Source organism: Colias eurytheme, chromosome 27 (assembly GCF_061535395.1).
Source record: "Colias eurytheme isolate Ceu_HAF_F1 chromosome 27, ilColEury1 Martin Lab GWU primary, whole genome shotgun sequence".
Taxonomy (NCBI): Eukaryota; Metazoa; Arthropoda; class Insecta; order Lepidoptera; family Pieridae; genus Colias; species Colias eurytheme.
The window spans coordinates 1721598-1743625 of NC_143006.1; the positions used below are offsets into that span (position 1 = coordinate 1721598).

Sequence of the window (22028 nt, forward strand, 5' to 3'; positions counted from 1 at the left end):
GTTCGTTGTTCGTTGTTCGTTGTTCGTTGTTCGTTGTTCGTTGTTCGTTGTTCGTTGTTCGTTGTTCGGTGTTCGGTGTTCGGTGTTCGTTGTTCGTTGTTCGTTGTTCGTTGTTCGTTGTTCGTTGTTCGTTGTTCGTTGTTCGTTGTTCGTTGTTCGTTGTTCGTTGTTCGTTGTTCATTGTTCGTTGTTCGTTGTTCGTTGTTTTCAAACATAGAATAGAATAGAAAAATTGTTCGTTGTTCGTTGTTCGGTGTTCGGTGTTCGTTGTTCGTTGTTCGTTGTTCGTTGTTCGTTGTTCGTTGTTCGATGTTCGTTGTTCGTTGTTCGTTGTTCGCTGTTCGTTGTTCGTTGTTCGTTGTTCGGTGTTCGTTGTTCGTTGTTCGTTGTTCGGTGTTCGTTGTTCGTTGTTCGGTGTTCGTTGTTCGTTGTTCGGTGTTCGTTGTTCGTTGTTCGATGTTCGTTGTTCGTTGTTCGTTGTTCGGTGTTCGGTGTTCGTTGTTCGTTGTTCGTTGTTCAGTGTTCGTTGTTCGTTGTTCGTTGTTCGTTGCTCGGTGTTCGTTGTTCGTTGTTCGTTGTTCGTTGTTCGTTGTTCGTTGTTCGTTGTTCGTTGTTCAGTGTTCGTTGTTCGTTGTTCGTTGTTCGTTGTTCGTTGTTCGTTGTTCGTTGCTCGGTGTTCGTTGTTCGTTGTTCGTTGTTCGTTGTTCGTTGTTCGTTGTTCGTTGTTCGTTGTTCGTTGTTCGTTGTTCGTTGTTCGTTGTTCGTTGTTCGTTGTTCGTTGTTCGTTGTTCGTTGTTCGTTGTTCGTTGTTCGTTGTTCGTTGTTCGTTGTTCGGTGTTCGGTGTTCGTTGTTCGTTGTTCGTTGTTCGTTGTTCGTTTTTCGTTGTTCGTTGTTCGTTGTTCGTTAAGCTGGCGTGGACGATTTTCTAGCAAACCGGTTTCAAAATTAACTCTACTTCCGGTTTCTATTTTGTTGCTTGCTCTGTACACTGTGCCGGTGAACGATGTGAAGAGCAAAAAATTGTTTTTTATGTTTCACTACCGAAAATCGACAGTTAAGCTGGCGTGGCCGATTTTCTAGCGAACTGGTTTCAAAATTAACTATTCTTCAAACTCAAACTCAAACTCAAACATTCATTTATTCAATTAGACTACTATTTAGTAGCACTTTCGAATCGTCATTACATAGTATTTTTAACATTTACCATCGATTCGGAAAGCAGTATCTATGGAGAAGAATCGGCAAGTAACTCCATAGTTGCTCTTTTAAAATAATGTCAATAAATTTACATAATATGTAACTTAATATATCTAACTACATAATATGCCAAAGAACTGTCCTGTTAAGCTAGAACTGTTGCTGATTTTCAGCGAACGGTTTGAGCAACAAAATCGTCATTATAGCAACTAATTAGCAACAAATAAGCAACAAATTCTGGTGTTGTTTAAATTTAATTTCGCTAATTTTTCATCGCCAGCTTTACGTACCTACTATATCGTGTGTTCCAAAGCTAGAAGGTCTAAGAACTATAGGTACACATGCATTTGAGGTATGGAAGGCATATCCAAATGGCACACGAGGATTTGAAGCACTTTACAGTGGCAAATATGCAGACAGTGAAATTGAAAAGTTTGTGATTACAATGCATGATAGGTTAGGACGGTCACGATATTTTAAAGATACTCTTGTCCAGACCTTACATTTTTTTATAATTAATATAAGTACATGTTATGACTTCATTTACAATTTAAAGATGATTAAAATTCACACTAATACATATTATAAAGACGAAAGTGTGTGTGTATCAGTTAACCAGGTCCTACCAGACAAGATAACATGGTATAGGACAAATAAGTACGAAACACTCGATGGGCGAGTCAGACTCGCACTTGACTGGTTTTTGTTCTATGTTATTGCTTATTTTACGGGTCTATTAGCCGTCCCCTACGCTGCGCTGACGAACGTTCCTGTACTTTCTATAATTTATTTCACATTGAAAATGGTACGATATATGTTACATGTTAATGTTTTTATAATCTGAATGAAATGGCCTTTCAGACAGTATTTTTTTATAAACCAAGTTTCATACAAAAATATAAAAATATACTGGTTTGTTTGGATTTTGCCACTGCCAAAAGTTTATTATTTTAAAGATTGTGACATATTTTGCTACGGAACCCTAAAAAACTGGTATGGGGAATGAATCGGGCATCATCTAGTTACCTGATAACGACACCAAACTCGACTCAAAGGGCCAAATGAATCCGCCAGAATTTTTTTTCCGAGCGCCGGGCGCTTTTTTCTATAACCCCCCCTCCCTCCCTTCTGCCGGGGAGTAGACACTGGCTACCAGGCGATTTTGGCTTAGGTGGACGAGTACAACATTCGAACCAAATTTCATTGCTTTACTCAAAAATGTATACCTTTCCATACAAGCATGCCCATAAGAAAACGGACTATACATATTATTATTATATTATCCACTAGCGGTTCGCCCCGGCTTCGCCCGTGGTATATATTTACGTTTTCTCTACATAAGAACCATCCTCGTACTTCAAGGAATATAATAGAAAAGAATAATCGAAATCGGTTCAGCCATTCACACGTGATGCCGTGACAACGCGAAACGGGTGCAGACCCGCCGCCTTTTTAATTTTTATAGCTCCCGCCGCGAAGCGCGTCGAACGCGGCAACTGATACACAAAAATAATCCTTATGGCATGATTCTGTATTTACGCGCGATGACTTATAACGTATTTCATGTATAACTTTGGTGTTTCTACACCGATTTACATGATTCTTTTACTATAACCTGCCCAGGAGTATGAAGAATAATTGTGCCAAATTTAGTTAAAATCCGTCGGGTAGTTTTTGTTTCTATAACGAATATACAGACAGACAGACAGACAGACAGACAGACAGACAAAAATTTTACTGATTGCATTTTTGGCATCAGTAGCGATCCCTTATCACCCCTTCATAGTTTTTTTTTAAATATATTTCATGTACAGAATTGGCCTCTCTACAGATTTATTATAAGTATAGATTAGAGTATCTTAACGCATCTGGTATCAGCGTTCGGACCATCATTTTTCTTTTTGTCATTGCGTACTAAGACCCCTGTAAAACCGCCATCCTATTACAAATGACGCGAAATTGCCGAATTTTTTGTAACAGGATGGCGGTTCTACAGGAGTCTTAGTACGCAATGACAAAAAGAAAAATGATGGTCCGAACGCTGATACCGGATGCGTTAAGATACTCTAATATAAAATATAACAGTATCTTAAGATAAAATATTATAGTATCTTCACCGTGTGTGACGCGCTTTAAGCAGGTGTGCGACGATAATAATATTGTGCTCACTCACGATATTTTATAATATCCCGTGTTTGATGTTTCGTGTTTTTGAAAACCATTGAACGGATTTTGATCACACTTGGGCCTATATAGTAGGCAAGTATTATTTATTCTATTTTGGAATAACCTAAATGTGACATATATATAATAAAATAGTAGTAGGAAGGTCAAAACTGTGCATTGAATATTTTTTAAAGAATACTTAGGACGAGATTATAATCGATATGGAAGCCAAAAATATATTTTTTAGAATTTTTGTCTGTTTGTCCGGTACATGGAATTACTTCAAATTTGGTAAAGTGCAGAGATAGCTTGAGGTCTGAGAAAGAATATAGGATAGGTTTTATCCCGGAAATCCCACGGGAACGGGAACTATACGGATTTTTCTTTAATTACGCGGGCGAAGCCGCTGGCGGAATGCTTGTCTTGTTGTGTTTTGAAATAAAGTATTTTTATTATTTAAAAAAATATTTATTAATAATCTTAGTTACATAATTAGTCTTCATAAATATTATACTATTTATTTATTTACAACAACTGAGTATCAAAAATAAATTACACATAATTTTATTTATCTATCGTAACATTATTGATAGAATAGCAATAAAAATGGCGGCAAAACTCCATTTTTCCCGCGTAAAGCCGTTTGACGTTTCATTTAGTCGTTCAAAAATATGCGCTTTTGTTAAATTAATTGCTTGTTCTTGTTGTGGTTCCTCTAATATTGGAGTTATATCTGTCTCTTCGAATGTTGATGGTAATGTTCTTCCAACTGTAAAAAAAAACAAAGATTATTGTAAAAAATGCAATAAAATAATAAAATTAACTGAAATTTGTTGGACTAAAGTTACTTTGGAAGTTAAATTGGAGTTATTTTTTGAAAGAACATAGTCTTAATTTTATATAGTACTAGCTTTCGCTCGCGGCTTCTCCCGCGTGGTGTTTTGATAAAAGGTAGCCTATATTCTTTCTCAGGGTCTAAAGATTATCTGTGGCAAATTTCATCAAAATCGGTTGACAGACAGACAGACAGACAGAGTTACTTTCGCATTAATAATAATGAATAAGTATATATTAATATAATATTAGGGATCGTATCTATTAATTATTAACAACAAACATAAATATTACAAACATTATAGTTATAAATAATTGTTTTAAGGGAATTTCACTTAAAAAATAAATGAGTAACTTAGTATGTTTGTTAGAATATTAAAAATACATACATCCAGGTTCTGTTGCGAAATGTAATACAGCTGATGGCTTACTCCAACCGAATCTGTAAATTAAATGTTTTATTAATAATGTATTTTATATTTTAAATAAAGATTTTATTTTCAATATTTCGAAGTTTTTTAACATCATAAAATTCTCCTTTAATGTACTAAATATTATCGATTTTTACTACACAATCATGAAAATATTATAAAGCTCAGTCAAAAGAAAAAGAAAGCTGAGCTGAGAGCTGTTATTCTCTAAATTACATTAGTATTGAATATTGAATATTTTAATAATAATATAGAATATCTTACTACTTTTGGATTAAAAATTTAGTATTGTTTTTAAAAAAAATCCCTTGCTTTAAATTAAATAAATAAAAATCTTCTACTTAAGCATTTTTACAAGTTTCAAATATTTAAAACATTTTTTTTATCTATGATATACCTAGTTACATTTAGTTCATAAATTTATACATTTACAAAGTAAGTTGTGTTGTATTATATTATGTAGTAAGTATACTGCCGTGATAACTAAGAATGCAGTAACCGCAAAATGGCGGTTTTGAGATAAACGCGGGAAAGACATTTTTACATATTTGAGGAGGATGTTTATATTTTATAGCCCTTGAAATCTATCAATAAAATTGGAAAAAATACAAGCTTTACAAAGATAATTATCTTATATTTCATAAATTAGTATATCCATTAATAATGCGTATTATTGCGTTTAGGTTTAGCATCAGGCCATGTGAAAATCACATGATACTAAGTCTAAATACAGTACTTGCGCTCATTACTGCATTATGTTCTAGCGCATGTTGATTACTGCGTTATTGTTTAGTATTTAATTCAGGTTTTTAATGTCCGGGGCTAAGTAGATGTACACATAATATCTTCTCACTTTTACACAGATTTAAAAAAAATGCTCTACGGTTGAAACCTACTGCGGGGATATCAAAATTAAACAATTTGTAGAAGAAAATTAAGTCTTATTAAGACAACATTTATTTTAACGTCAGTTAAACTGACATATATACAGGGTGTAATCGTTAAGTGTGCACAGGCGATTATTCCGTAACTATTACAGATATCAAAAAACTATTAACTGATATTGAAAGTACTTAACCTAATGAGTAAAATGGCCATAATAAATTTTAAATTTTTAAAAATAAAACGAGAAATATCCAAATTACTATATAATAATAATATATGTAGTGCCTGGGGGTCTTCACCTCGGATTAGAGTTATAGTGAATGAATTATTATGATCGATGTGGGATATTGTTTTTTAAACTATAAATTGCAATGTTTACCCAATTTTTTTTGTGCACTCCATTGTTTCATTGTTTAAACAAATTATTGTGAAAAATTCATGTTTGACCATAGAGGGTGTCCCAAGAAGTAGTGATATACTGAAGCTGGGAGGTAGAGGACATGAAGGGCTATCCGAATCACCCCCATGTATATTATGCGATTTTTCGTATTTTCGGAGTTATGATGTTTTTTTCAAATTTTCACCTATCGCCGAGTACGTAGAGATTTTGATTTATGGTGACGTGAATTATGGTGGTAAATGCTTGATTTTTTTTGTGTGCTAAGCTGAAAGATAGGCTAATTCAGTATAGTAACATTTACTATGGTTAGATCTTCGAATGGAATAAAAAAAAGAATTTAATGCCAAAAAGACAAAATTACCCAGTATGTTCATAACTTCAAGGGCCCGTAAAAAATAAAATCACATAAAAAATATCCGTTTGGCTTTCAACACAACACTTCAACTTTGAATGATTCCATCACGAATTTTATAGCCGTCCAGAAAACCGATTATTATCGAGATATCCAGAAAAGGATTTCTGGTATAACCAACTTAGAGACACTTGCAGCAAAATATCATTCGGATTATTATAATTTGCTGAAAAATTCAATTCACCTCAATAATGTTGAAAAGAAAATTAATCTAAGTAGATGCAGCAATGGAGCAAATATACAAGTACCCACATAGAAGAGAATGATGATTGCCAATTTACCATACAAAAGTTGAAAAACGTCATAACTACAGAGCATATCCCGGTAGAAAAAACTATTAAAAACGACTAATAGAACACTTTCACGATGATATTATCATTTCAACTCAATATTTGATGTAGGCAACAATATTGGTAATTGCAATATATTTAAATAAACAGATTTGGTACTAATATTTTTTTTTCTTTTCATTAGTCGTAATTCATTACCTCATTTTTTTAAATGTACTCAATAGAGTACGTTTAATTTATAATTAAACCGGCCGAGAAATTCTATTGTACATAGCAGTTGTGGCTCCGCTCTCCCCTCCACGTTTTTTCTATCTGTTCGAGATCCCAACTGCTATTTTTATACACAGATATCTTTGAAAAATATTCCTATATGTCTACTCGAATAAAAAAAAAAGAAATACTGTTTAAAGTGAAAATATATGGTCAAACGTTAATTTTTCATAATATTTTTTTTAAACAACGAAACAATGGAGTGCACAAAAAAAATTTGGGTAAACATTGTAATTTATAGTTTAAAAAACAATATCCCACATCGATCATATTAATTCATTCACTATAATTACTCTAATCCGAGGTTATACGGTTTTGAATGCTCCAGGCACTCCACTAATATGACGACGATGCACTGATTTGCTTCAACAAAACGCAGCACTGTATCGTACGGTTACGATCTCGCGAACTTTTACTACACACAAATGCAGTAATGTGGAGAACTGCGTTTTGACGTAGCAATTGATCTACAGACATTGGAATAAAATGTTACAGTAATGGCTATTACTGCACTTTATTTTAGGGTATCTTAACAAGAACTGCATTCTTTTTTAGCACATGTTTAATACGGCGCTTTTTCTTATCATTGATATAGTTTTCATGTAAGTACTGCAAAAATCGTTAGCTAAAAAACATACTTCCGGGTAACTTTTTATGAAATTAATTTTTTTTCATGTTAATAAACCCCTTGGGATCCCATTTCTTGCAAAAAGTAAAAATCCCAAAAATGTCGATTACTGCATTCTTTGTTATCGGGGCAGTATAGCCGTTCATTTTTTATTTAAATACAATTTTTACTGCATGTTATATAATTATGTACATATTTATACACTTATATTTTCATTTTACATTGTCTGTAGAAACCCCATATTGGGTAAAGGCCTCCTCCAAAGATGCCCAAGTTTCTCTGTCTTGTGCAATCATTTTCCAGTTTGGACCGGCAATCCGTATGATCTCGTCTTCCCAACGAGTCACTGGTCTTCCTCTATTCCTTTTACCTATCGGGCCTTTCCAAAAAGTTACTTTCGTGGAATTCGTGGTCCATCTCTCGTCCTCAAGCCTCGCGACATGTCCAGCCCATTTCCGCTTGATTTTTTGTGCATAGTTTAAGGCGTTGGTGGCTTTGGTTATTGACCTTATTTTTGTATGTCGTACTTTGTCTATTTTCTTTATATTAAGCATGCTTCGCTCTAGTCTCGTTGACATGTTGTGACTTTCTTTTTTAGGTTCGAGGTGAACTTCCAGGTCTGGCATCCGTACGTCAAACATGGTAGAAGGCTTGAGTTCATAACTTTCGTTTTTAAGAATGTAGGAAGGTTACTTTTAAAAATTTATTTCATGCTCCAATATTTATTCCAAGTCTGTTGTACTCTTCTCTCGACTTCCGATTCGTTGTTTTTCCTATCAAAACTTATTCTCTTCCCTAGGTATATGTATTTATCGGTATAGTCCAGTGGCATTTCATTTATTGTTATTGGTCTTCTCCTGCTGTTTGACATTATCATGGTCTTGGTAAGATTCATCTCCAATCCCACTTTAATACTAATTTACTAATAGCTACTCTTAGCATTACTAATAGCTAGATGCAATGATTCGATCATGCGCTGTAGCTGAGAGCCAGTTTCGAAAAACAATACTACGTCGTCTGCAAATCTTAAGTGATTCAGATAGTCATCCTGTTGGTGAAAGGAGTTTACTTATATAAAAAACTAGCGGTCCGCCCCGGCTTCGCCCGTGGTACATATCTAATATTTACGTTTTCTCTACATAAGAACCATCCTCGTACTTCAAGGAATATAATAAAAAAAGAATTGAGTATTTGAATAAAAAAAAATTTTCTGATAAATGGAAAGATTATATATTAGTTTTATAAGAAAACTGTTTTTATTTTTATTTTTTTTGCAATAATTCAAAAGTTATTTCAAAATAAAAATTAGTCTTTGAATCCAGTACCGAAGACACGCCGATAACTCCCGAAGCGTCACCTGAGCGCGTGTGACGTCATAATGTTAGTTTTCACTCATTGCAGTTGATAGAAAATTACATATAGTTTGAAAAACTAAACAGGATAATAAGATAAATTCATGAAATTATTGTATTGTTACCGGGTTTTTATAAGTATACAAAATTTAAATTAAATCCGTCGGTTTATAGTGGGTCTAAATCGAATCGAAAGGAGAATTGGTTACATACAAACATATTATGTTTTATGCTGATCCTGGCGATCCTTATCAGGATAAATTTATGATATTATTGTATAATTGTCATCGGACCTTGATAAGTGTTCAAAATTTCAACAAAACCCTTCGGTTTTAAGTGGGTCAAAATCGAGTCGAAACTTCGAAAGGAGTCTGTTACATACAAACATACAGGTGAAGCTAATAAAAGCGTGTTAATAATAAATACAGTGTTTTGATCTATTTAATTTTGTTTAATTATGATCTTTTTAGTTATATTACTTAAATTTATATTAAAAATGGCGAACCTCAAAAGTTATCGTTTTGTACCATTATGTACGAGTACTACATAGGCAACTCCTGACAAAAATCGGTGATCATAAATATGTATATCAAATTCAAGAATATTTTTTTCGTAACTAACTAATTCGGAACCAACTAACAAATCGTATTTTAGCAATAAATTTTCAATATTATTGTCTAGACGTGTGATAGCCGTAAACGCTATGTACTGCAGTTAATAGCTATAACATTATGACGTCACAACTGTGGTGACCAGTCATGGCGCGTTTGTAGTCACGTGATTCTAATTTAAATTTCATCAATTTTTAATTGCTTATAATTAAAGGAAAAAAAAAATTTTTGAAGTTATTTGTATTAAATATCAATATTATTAATAATAAAGTTTCAAAATACATAAAAAAAATCAATATTTTTTTTATTCAAATACTCAATTATCGAAATCGGTTCAGCCGTTCTCGAGTTATGCGCTTACCAACACATTTTGCGATTCATTTTTATATATAAGATGTGTATGTCAAATACCTATCTGTCATTATATAATTTTTCCCTTCCGCCTTTACCCTTTGTGCTACGCATATCGTCTAATAAAGTATCTCAAGTTTATTTATCAATCTTTACTTTTTCCTGCCTAAAACCCATCAATTTATGTACAATCCCGACCTGCTCCAGTCTAACTTGCTGATGATCTCTTCCAGGATGGCTATAAATATTTTTGGAGATAGCGGGTCGCCATGTCTGACGCCTCTCTTTATAGGAAAGCTAGGTCCGAGAGTTTCTAGCTTTATTCTACCCTTGTTATTAGTATACAGTGTGTCCGGACATGGCATACCGAAATTTGAAGGGGCTATTCTCCAGGTATTTTTATCGACAATTCAACCCCTCTACAGTCCCCTACCTCACCCCCCTCAAAATGGCAAACCTATCAATTCGGATAGTGAATTTATGAAAATTGTAATAACTTCGAAAGTGAGTGTCACAAAATACTAAATTTGGTTTTATTTGAACAATAACAAGTTATTCTAGGGACCACTTAATAAATTTAATTGATAAGAGTGATGAAACATACTTTAAAAAATTCGAAAACCATTTTGAGGGGGGTGAGGTAGGGGACTGTAGAGGGGTTGAATTGTCGATAAAAATACCTGGAGAATAGCCCCTTCAAATATCGGTATGTTATGTCCGGACACACTGTATATGCTTTGGATGACCTTTATATACACGTCTTCTACTCCTTGCTGTTTTAAGCTTTCCCATATACTTGTGTGTGTTACCATATCAAATGCCTTGCGGTAGTCAATAAAAGCTATGTATAAGCCTTTGTTGTTCTTGGTACTTTTCTATTATTAGTTCAATTGTGTGGATATGGTCAGCTGTAGAGAATCCTTTCCAGAAACCAGCTTGTACTGTCGGCTGTTTTAATTCCAGTGTAGTACTGATTCTTTTATTAATAACTAGCTTACCGCCCGCGGCTTCGCCCGCTTTGTCTAAAACCCAATAAATTATATACTAAAACCTTCCTCTTGAATCACTCTATCTATTAAAAAAAACCGCATCCAAATCCGTTGCGTAGTTTTAAAGATTTAAGCATACAAAGGGACATAGGGACAGAGAAAGCGACTTTGTTTTATACTATGTAGTGATGGATGAAAAGAGTTTGTAGAGGCTAGATAACAAGCTTATTGGTCTATAGTTACCAATATCCTTAGGGTCGCCTTTTTTGTAAAGAAGAACGATATTTGATTCTGACCATTGAGAGGGTAAAAATGTGGAACGCTTCACGATTTTGCGTGTCATCCTTGCGCAGGGGCCATGCTAATCTAATTAATCTAATTTTAGTATATGTACTGCCGAAGCGAGTACAGCGAATACTTGTTTTAAATTATAGATTTCAATACATTACCTATTTCTAGACGTAACTATCGCTTCATAAACAGTAGATGGAGTTAAACCTCGCACCGTGTATGTAGCGCTGTGGATTGGACCTGGAAATTATTGATTTTTTAGTAATAAATAGAGAAAAATATCGGTTTTTAGTACATTTTTTACAAGAGAAAATTTTCAATAAAATTATATTAAAAATACATAATAAATAGATATTTAAAACATCGTAACTTTTATAAAATCGAAAATATATTGAGAATTAGGTTTCCGCCCGCGGCTTCATTCGCGCAGTCAAAGAAAAACCCGCATAGTTCCCGTGGGATTTCCGGGATTGCGTCATTTTCCCGGGATAAAAAGAAGCCTATGTCCTTTCTCGGGTATCAAAATATCTCCATACCAAATTTCATGAAAATTGGTTCAGTAGTTTAGGCGTGATTGAGTAATAGACAGACTGATAGAGTTACTTTCGCATTTATAATATTAGCACAGACTAATAATAATATACTACGTATACAAAATATATTAGTATGGATTGACATTCTGTGAAAATTAGTAAAATTAACGGAAAAGAATCGTGTAGTTTTGAAAATCGCATCGCATTTTGAAAGTTTAGGATTGTAGGGGAGGTTCAAAAGACACTTTTTTAGATTTAAGTTCATTACTGGCATACGTCAGAAGTGAAACATGACGTGACGGTATTGGCATGGCGCGACCTTGAACTTTACTCTCAACGCACCTAAGGCGCGGGTCAAACACGCGCGGCTTGGCGCGGGCGTGCCATAAGCGCACCTCTTGAATCTGTTTTGCACCACGTGCTTCTTATACATTTTGTATGAAAGAATTTTGGACAGGCGTCGAGACGGCACGCCACGGTTGTGCCAAGGTTACGCCAAGGTTGCGCCGCCCCAAAATTATTTCATACAAAATGCCAATAGCGCACCCGATGCACCGCCGCCGAGACTGCCGAGACCGCACCGCGCAGGCGCGGGACATATACAAGCGCCGCGGGCGCGCTGCCGGCGTGCATCGGGTGCGCTATTGGCATTTTGTATGAAATAATTTTGGGGCGGCGCAACCTTGGCGTAACCTTGGCACAACCGTGGCGTGCCGTCTCGACGCCTGTCCAAAATTCTTTCATACAAAATGTATAAGAAGGACGTGGTGCAAAACAGATTCAAGAGGTGCGCTTATGGCACGCCCGCGCCGCTTGTGTTTGACCCGCGCCTTAGGCGATGATTTTGATATGAACAACAAACAAAACAAAAATTCTTTATTGTGCACCACAGAAAATCTTTGAAACTTGGCAAAGAAGTTTCACTTCTGACACGTGTGCTCAGATCTTTTTTACATAAAAAAATCTTACCATCACTAGAATCGCCAGGAACAACGATTTTACTCCACAAATTAGTTGGCTGTTCTGTTGTAAATGCGTCCGGTTCGATTGTTGTTAATCTACCGTAGTATGGACGGAGCCAGAGGTTGTATTCTATAAGAAATATTTAATAATTATATTGCATAGAAAGGAAATAAAAATTGCAAAAAGATAGTTAATAAAATCAACGAAACAAAAGAAATTGTGTTCTTTGAAAAAATGATAAAAATTATTTTTATAAAGAATAGGAAAAATTCTATCACGAGGCGGGACTCGAACCCGCATCCTTTCGCGCCATTCCGGGGCGGATGCCCATGAAAGAATACAATAAACAAACACAAACATGAAATAATAGAATAAATTCGATTGCTCTGGCGGGTCACGAGTGGCTGAGTTGGTCGATTTTTTTCTATTCTCTATAAATTTATATTTATAAAGCATTTGAATGCCATAAAACAAACAATATCAATTTCAAAAATTATGTTTAAAAAAAACATATTGATATTTGATATGTAGAAAAAGATCATAAAAAATTTTAGAAATGAAGATTATATAATTTAAAGAGCATTACAAATATAAAAAAAAATCAGGAAGACTATAAAATATTTTGTATGTAACTGGAATCATAAAAAACAGTAGTTTCGAAACAATAAATTTTTAAAACAAAAATATTTCATGAACTTTTTACAAAAACTACAATTTCACCAGAGAAATTCGATTTCAACATTCGTTATTATTATAAAAATAGCCATAGAACAAATAAAATTACAAAACGCTCTTTAAAATACAACAAAATCATGAGGATTATTACAAAAAACAATAAATAATTAAAAATATTTACCAATAATAGAGGAATAAGAATCAACTTCCCAAAATAAAGTATATGAGACTGGTGTTGCCTTATTCAACGCTGGCTCTACTTTAAATGATGCGATGTTTGGTACACCTAAATATATTAAAAATATTAAATATTTCAATTACATTTAAAATCAAAAAAAAAGAACGAAAAAATGCATATATTTTGTTTAAAAATCATCATGAAACTGAATGAAAAAAATACATACAACTTTTATATAATATTAGATAACAATAAATAAGACATTTTTTATATTTACGAAGAATAAAAAGCTTTAAAGAATTCGCAAGTTTAATTATTTTTAATAAACTAGGGAGTATTTAAAGTTAGGGTGACCATGAATTTACCAGTAACTAGTTCACCTATTTACCAGTAAAAATATCATATTTAATACAATATTATCAAACAATTTTACTATTGCTTAACACAGAAAAAAAATGAATCATATCTGAGATAAAAATTAAATATTTTATGTTCATTATAAGTACAAGTAACATATTAAATTATTTTGGGCTATAAATTACTATAAAACCTGTCTGGCAAATCTAAATAAAATATTAAATTATCAAATAAATACGAAGAACAATCTACATATACAGAATAAATCTCATCAAATACTGACCAGTGAGTTTAAACGCAACATCAGCCATCCCAAGACTATTTTCCGCTCGGAATGTATAATTTCCGAGATCGGATTTCCGAACTGTGCGGAAAATTAGTTGGTGTATATTATCTTGTACCATTATAACCACTCTGAAAGGAAATTTAATATTTATAGGTTTTTAAAACAAATTATATAAACTTAAATAGTATGTAAAAACATTATTATCATATTATCACTACATAGTATAAAACAAAGTCACTTTCTCTGTCCCTAAATCCCTTTGTATGCTTAAATCTTTATAATTACGCAACGGATTTTGATCCGGTTTTTTTTAATGGATAGAGTGATTCAAGAGGAAGGTTTTAGTATATAATTTTATAGGGTTTAGACAAAGCGGGCGAAGCCGCGGGCGGTAAGCTAGTTACATTATATTACGTGAAAATAATTGTAATAATATGATAATAATGTTTTATCTTAACCATTCGATGTACATTCAAAACAACAAAATATATTATCATTCAGGAAAAACAAAATAATTTTTAATATCGGTCCAGTAATTTCAAGTCATATAAAATATATCATAACAAACAAACGCTTTCTTTATTTCATTCTATATAATATGCTATTACATATTAACATCGAAAATATTTTTTATTGTAAAAACTAGCTTTTCACCCGCGGCTTCGGCCGCATAGTCAACGAAAAACTTGCATCGTTTCCTTTACCGTCTAATTTTCGGGATAAAAACTATCCCATGCGTTAATCCAAGTTACCGTCTCTATGTGACCTAAATTTCATTGTAGTCGATTCAGTAGTATTTGCGTGAAAGAGTAACATACACATACATCCATCCTCACAAACTTTCGTATTTATAATATTAGTAGGTACATTATACACAAAACTCACCGATCATCCAATTTTACGGGTTTCCCATCTCTAAACCAAGCGGTTCTAGCGGGTGGTATAGCGAACTCTAATTTCGCGGACAAAACCGCGCGCAAACCCACTGCCGTGTGCACGAAACTACGCTCTGTTGTTACTACTGGTGCGTCTGTTTGATGAATGAATGAATGAATGAAAAATTCTTTATTGCACATTAAATACAGGATTAGAAACTAAGAGCTATACAAGTAGTAACATGTACAAAGGACGGTCTTATCGCTGTAACCGATTTCTGCCAGACAACCCGAAAATTTGAGAGGATTACATAATATATGGTTTGATTAAAAGAATGTTTAATTTGTATATTCGTGTTGTAACATTTTCTATAAGATTAATATATATAATATAAATAACATACTGGATGTAGTTAATAAAAAAAAAAAGTTTGAACTTACACATGTCAATCGAAGCAGTAATTTTTGTATTTACGAAGCGTACAAACTATACAGAAACAAAACATTTTATCAAAATCACTCAAATTACAAATAAATAACTTTATTGTGTATATTAAATACTTTGACTTATATATTTTTCCGTAGATTAAGTACATAAATTGCACATACTTTTTCCTATTTTTATACCAATTAAAAACCAATAAATACATACCATGAATAACAACATTTATCGACGCTTTCACGGGATCACCGACTCCATTATTCACAGTACATTCATACACACCAGCCAACGATCTGTGCTCAGCGCGGAATCGAATCCGCGACCTGTGGTCCAGTAGTGCCATGGGTGCTCCCTTAAAAACATATAATGTATTCTAAGGGATTTTAAATCAACCTAGAAAGTTTTATTCCTTACAAAATGATTTTATGTCTACGTAAAATAATAATCGACTCAAAATAATAATTAACACAACTAAACGCAACCAAAAACGGCCGTTACGTCCGAGAGCCAAACACAAAATGCGTCAAATCCGCTGTTGAACTCATTTTTATAACCTCCCACCCGGTTCGGCTTCCAAAGAGGGGATTTGTTTGTAAGAGTATATTAAAATTTGATTCATATTTATACATAAAAAAACTTATATAAAGAACGTGAGAATATTTCATGATGATCGAAACCCGTACATGTAATTTTGTTTTGCTCTCATTAATTCGCAAGACATTTTTTGTTATTTTTGTCTTATTTTTTTTATCCGACTTAAAAAAATGAGGTGGTTATCAATTCGGCCGGTTTATATTTTTAGTTCGTCAATTTGTTAGATGATTTCATTAAAACGCAATATAAATTAGGATTTATTTTCAAATTAAATTCCACCAACTACACAAAACACTTTACAACCACACATTTCTTCATAAATGCTATAAGTACATAGTATTTTCTAGTGTTTGATTTAATTTATAAATGCAATAATACATACATTCTTACTCCAATCGACGACTGGTTGCGGAGTCCCAGTAGTCTCACAGCCGATATCGACATAGTCACCCTTGCGCACTTCGACGAAACCATCGTCTGGTATTGTTTTTACTGTTGGTGCGTCTGAATAACATTTTTTTAAATAAATAAAATAAATCATTTATTTGCAAGTAAACATGGTATATATAGGTGTTAAGAATAAGATATTATTTTATTGTTTACTAGGTTTTATATTTATCAAAAGCAGTTATTTGTTAAAAAAACGCAAACTCGCAATGGCTAAGCAATTGCCTATTACCTATAAATTACAATTTTTCAGAGAATAGAAAATCAATCACGAGGCGGGATTCCACCACAAAAATGGTCACGATATTTTTTATTGAAAACTATTTAAATTACTTACATTGAACTTCTATTGTGTGTGTTTGTCTGATTGGACCCCACGGCTCTGGTCGGATAACCTAAAACCAAATGAATACTTAAATCAAAATAAAGTAGGTACCTATTCTTAAGCATAAATGGCTCAACAAAAAGTAAGTTTTATTTACTCTAAATAACTGCAAAAATAAATATTAAGAGAAGAGGAAGACTATATTACGTATAAACTATCTCTGGAATTACTACATCGTTTTTGATAATATTTAACCAGTACAAATGTATCTAATTAAAAAAGAAAATATTTTTTAACTTCATATGCGCACACGCATCGGAATTATGCATGCACGCTTAGGAAACAAATAATTGTCTTAATAAAAGGAAGTCTAATTAAGCTCCGAGCTTAATTACAACTTAGTGGAATGCCAGACATCGTTCGGTTACTAATTTTATACTTAGCAACTTGCTACTTACTCGTACCACGCGAGTAATAAAATTTTAAATTGTATAAAATTTTTAATAGTAGTAAATAATTTAGAATATGTAAGTAATATTTGATTGGTTTCAGGTTTCAAGTATATTCTGTGATAGAGGCCTAAATTATTGGTTGGGTCTAAATGGTCGGCCGTCGTTGTTGATGTTTATCTATAGTCTATAGTCTATACCACAGACATGTATATTTAAGTAGACAACGCAAGTACCGCGATCTGTATGAAAACCAAGCGTGTCATATTTTTTGTACTGACCTTGACGCGTTATGACGTCACGAGCGCTTTTTAGTGATGTTAATTTCATTTTACGCTAAATCGATTAGGCCGCCACTCGCGCGGCGATTCTAGTATCGTCCTATCCCATCGAAGTAAATCGAAAGAAATCAGATCAAACTAGATCTATGTCTAAGAGGTAGTCAAATAAATGAATCGTAATCGATTACTAAATCGATTCAAGACAGAAAAATGATAATTACCATAGACAGAGGGATGATAAAATAAAGTTATAAACCTTTTAATATTCTAACAAGTAAACTAATGTGTTTTAGCTTTTTCTTACATATGCCCATTGAGTTACCATGTACTACGTACTAGAGAGGCCATCGAAAGAAAGTAATGAAACTGTCAATCAATCAATCTTTATGTCCCGTTGCATCGATCCATTTTCCTTTTATGTTCGGGTTACTTGGAAAACTGAAAAAACAAACATAGTCTAAGCAATAAGGAGTTTTCTTAAAAAACTCCCAAGATGACACTTTAACTAATGGCGTCCATGTCATAATATTTAATAAATTATAAATAATATTTAATTAAAATAAATAATATTTAATTTTATTTTCTTTATAAATTTATATTTATACATAATATTTATTTTTAGTACCTTTGTATTAAAATACTTAAAAGTTCTAGGTCAAGTCGTATTAAATGACAAAAAAAATCTATGCCTTTTTTTCTGAAAAATTGCTCCTTCAAATTATCATTTTTCTGTTCGATTATAAAATCGATTAGAATCGAGAACTGTTGCATCAAATGAACATCACTAACCACAAAATTGGACAGAAAAATGAGAACAGAAAAATGAGAAGACGCTATTCATTGCTTGTTATCATACGATACGATCTTTACCGTGCCAAGTAAAAGCCGCAATGTATTCCGAATCATTTCGTATGATTTGGTATCCGTGTTTGTCACGATCGTTTTCCACAGATATTCTTTATTTGATTTTAAAATAAATAGTGCATATTCTGATTAGAAAATTACTTACCGGTGGAAGGAAACATCTCTGCTAACTCAGCCACTCACAGCTGTGGAGTTTCTACAGTTTATAACGGCGCAATTCGGCATTTTACTTTATTCAGCTTCACGTCTTTCCTTGGCGAACTGCAAGCGCGGACTGAGTGTAGGCCAGCGTCAAGTAAGTTTCATAAACTTAGTTTGGACACGGGAAGTACATACACTCGCTTAGTCTATCTTGATATATGTCTGTGGTCTATACTAATATTATAAAGCTGAAGAGTTTGTTTGTTTGTTTGTTTGTTTGAACGCGCTAATCTCGGGAACTACTGGTCCGATTTGAAAAATTATTTCGGTGTTAGATTAATCGAGGAAGGCTATAGGGTATATATCATCACGCTACGAACTACAGGAGTGGAGCCACGGGGGTGAATCCGCGCGGAGCAGCTAGTTCATAATAATCGCCGTAGTGGCGGCAAATATCGACCATCATTTGTTGGGCCAACGCTGTCCATCATGAAGAGACATCAGACAATAACATAAAATGATATTTTTACGCAATATCTCGATCTATTTTTATACTGTTTCCCAAAATTAAACACTTGAAGTCATCACAAAGGAGTTAACAAATTGATTAATTGTGTAATCGGCTCTTAGAACTATCAGCGAATTTATACAACTAGTGATGTGAGAGTGTCGGTATCGATATCGATAAAATATGTTTTTGTACTTCTAGGTAGATAGATTAAGTAAGTGAATGGTATTGGTAATATTATTTAAATGTAATGTTATTATTTAATTCTATTCATCAAATTAATTTTAAGAGAAGTTAATTTTAATTCTGATAATAGGACGGACTATATTATTATGTAGGCTTTGAAAATTAAACAAAATGCTTAAATTTCTTATTATAGCTTTGGTTAAGTATTTTATTTAAAAGTATTGGTTATTTTATTAAATTGTAACTGTTACATTAATCACAAAATAGTGGGTCCAAAAATGAAGAAACGAGATAACAGATAATAGCCATTGTAGTTATCTGTGTTAAGTGGTAACAATTTTAATTCAATTTAATAAAATACTTTAGTTGGAATTCTATCAATATATAGTTACATTTATGTTTGTCTGAATGCCACGTGGGTAATATTTCTTTATATTTTCGATTTTTTAATATAGTGTTAATCGACAAATCCCAGCAGCAAGCACACCACTATCAACAAATTGCTCTTAGTTAAGATCGAAGGGCGGTACGAGCTCAAATTAATTGCTTGGTGTTTCGCAACTGAAATTGTTACTATTTCGGTGTTTTTTATTAAATGATATGGTTTCTCACAATGATTAGATAAAACTTGTTTAAACTAGGTTGGACTAAGAATGACCGACAAATATAAATTAGACTATACCGTCTATACCTATTATACATACATATGTTTGTGTTCAACTACACATATATATCACATATAAGATGCCTTATTACGTTAACGTAATTTGAAAAAATACGATTATATGATAATACGATTATATGATTATACGATATTCTAAATAATAAACAGCTTAATTATTAGGTAAACTGTAGTAGGAGTTTGGTACGTAAACAGTATTTTTTCAAATTACGTTTGATACTTAATTGAAGCAAAGATCATTGACGTTCCTATTCTGAATTAGATCGCATTGTTATATATTTTCTTTTATTTTTTATAACCTCCAAACTATCTCCAGACACAAAAATCATATCATAAAATCGCCATTGAAGAGTAAAGACAAGCATATAAACAAACTCACTTTCCAATTCATATAATGAGTTAGGATTAGTATTAATTTAGGGATGTAACGATACCAATACCGATACTGATATATCGGCCGATATAGCGGTATCGCCGATTATAAAACAACCGATATCGAAATTAAACAATTCAAAAAGCGCGCGGACTCTTTGTATATTGAACAAATAATAACTACCAATAGTAAGGGATATAGGTAGGGATTTGGCATTTTTATTTAAAAAAATATATTTACAGTCGAGTCTCTGTTGGTGTAGGTAACTTTTATACATAATAACTGCATAATTTATTATCTATTTACTAAGCCATCGATATCAGTATCGGTATCGTCGATTATTTAATATAAATATCGGTATCGTATCGGCAAAATTATGTATCGTTACATCACTAATTAATATTAATTGGGATAATACTATTTAGTATTAGTATTAATATTAGTAAGGATTGGTATTAGTATTAATATTAGTAAGGATAAGTATTAATATTACTATAATATTTTAACATACCTCACAAGTATAATCGGCACTATCTTTCGCGTTCAACTCATCTATTTGCAGACTGAAGTTAGCGTGCATTCTCGTCCTAGGTGGTAAGAGGTGGTGTGGTATGTCACTGTCACCAAGCAGGGATTTGTCTTTGTACCAACGGATTCGGAGTTTCGCTTCTGTAAGGAAATTATTGATATATTATAAAATGGAGATGGTATGGATTTGCCTGTATAACATTTGTTGGAAAATATAGAACAGCCCCCCTAGTCAAGTGGCTTTCTGTTAGCGTAGCGTATGTGTATGAGATTGACGTAACCTGTAGATACGTTTATCTACAGCCTACGTCAATCTCATACATTCGTATTCTATTGAACGCTACGCTAACAGAAAGCCACTTGACTAGGGGGGCTGGAATTGATAATGTAGATCATGGGAATATCTATACTAATATTATAAAGCTGAAGAGTTTGTTTGTTTGTTTGAACGCGCTTATCTCGGGAACTACTGGTCCCATTTGAAAAATTCTTGCGGTGTTAGATAGCCTATTTATCGAGGAAGGCTATATTATATCATCAGTCATCACGCTAAGACCAACATGAGCGGAACTATGAGAGTGAAACCGCGGAGCGCAGCTATAGTTCCAAATAAATAAATATTTCAGGACAATTTTCACGCACGGCACGTTCTTATCCCATACTAAGCTTTCGCTTGGAAGGATTCGGACTTTCGCTTCTGTAAAGAACTATTGGCTAATATTACAAAATGGGAACATATAGATTAAAAAAAGTATATGTCACAGGGAATTAATATAATCCGAGATTTGTCCAATCCCTGGTTGTTCTTGCAAATATCGGGAAATTTTAAAATAACAACACTATTTTTACCATTGCCGTAAACAAATCTAGTGCTTCTTCGATCAACTCTATTTTGTTATCATTTCACTGAACGGATTGTTCAGTGAACAATTCGTTCAGTGAAATGATAACAAAATAATCAACATGAAGTACCTATAGGCTATATACATTCAAGAACATCACTACATAGGTATTACTAATTACTATAGTCCTCCGCCACGTCTGTCTGTCTGTTTGTTCGCAATGAACTCAAAAACTACTGCACCAGTTTTCATTCTATTCTAGCTTTTAGCTAGCTTTACATTATTTTGTGATTATTAAATACGTCGCTAAGAAATATATCTACGTTTATAGGTAATAATAATATTATGTATTAATTTTAATAAAAATAAATTTCAATACCATTCAAGTGTT

General features: G+C 33.1%; 1 protein-coding gene and 1 non-coding gene across 2 annotated transcripts in view; both read right to left on the reverse strand.

Annotated features, from left to right (window-relative positions):
* Positions 1–3894: 3894 nt before the first annotated feature.
* LOC149896764 (neurotrimin-like) overlaps positions 3895–22028 on the reverse strand; it is a 28272-nt gene continuing 10138 nt past the window's right edge. Inside the window, exons 2-12 of the mRNA XM_090117223.1 lie at positions 20779–20936; positions 16796–16853; positions 16394–16515; positions 15628–15769; positions 14986–15130; positions 14098–14228; positions 13461–13565; positions 12611–12733; positions 11267–11348; positions 4588–4640; positions 3895–4133 (exon numbers count right to left, since the gene is read on the reverse strand). Coding sequence (XP_089973349.1) covers positions 3937–4133; positions 4588–4640; positions 11267–11348; positions 12611–12733; positions 13461–13565; positions 14098–14228; positions 14986–15130; positions 15628–15769; positions 16394–16515; positions 16796–16853; positions 20779–20936 — 1316 coding nt within the window. The 3' untranslated portion in view covers positions 3895–3936. The remainder of the gene's footprint in view (positions 4134–4587; positions 4641–11266; positions 11349–12610; positions 12734–13460; positions 13566–14097; positions 14229–14985; positions 15131–15627; positions 15770–16393; positions 16516–16795; positions 16854–20778; positions 20937–22028) is intronic.
* On the reverse strand, positions 11126–11226 carry LOC149896765 (U6 spliceosomal RNA). The gene has a single exon (XR_016458299.1). It is a non-coding gene; the product is annotated as a U6 spliceosomal RNA (small nuclear RNA).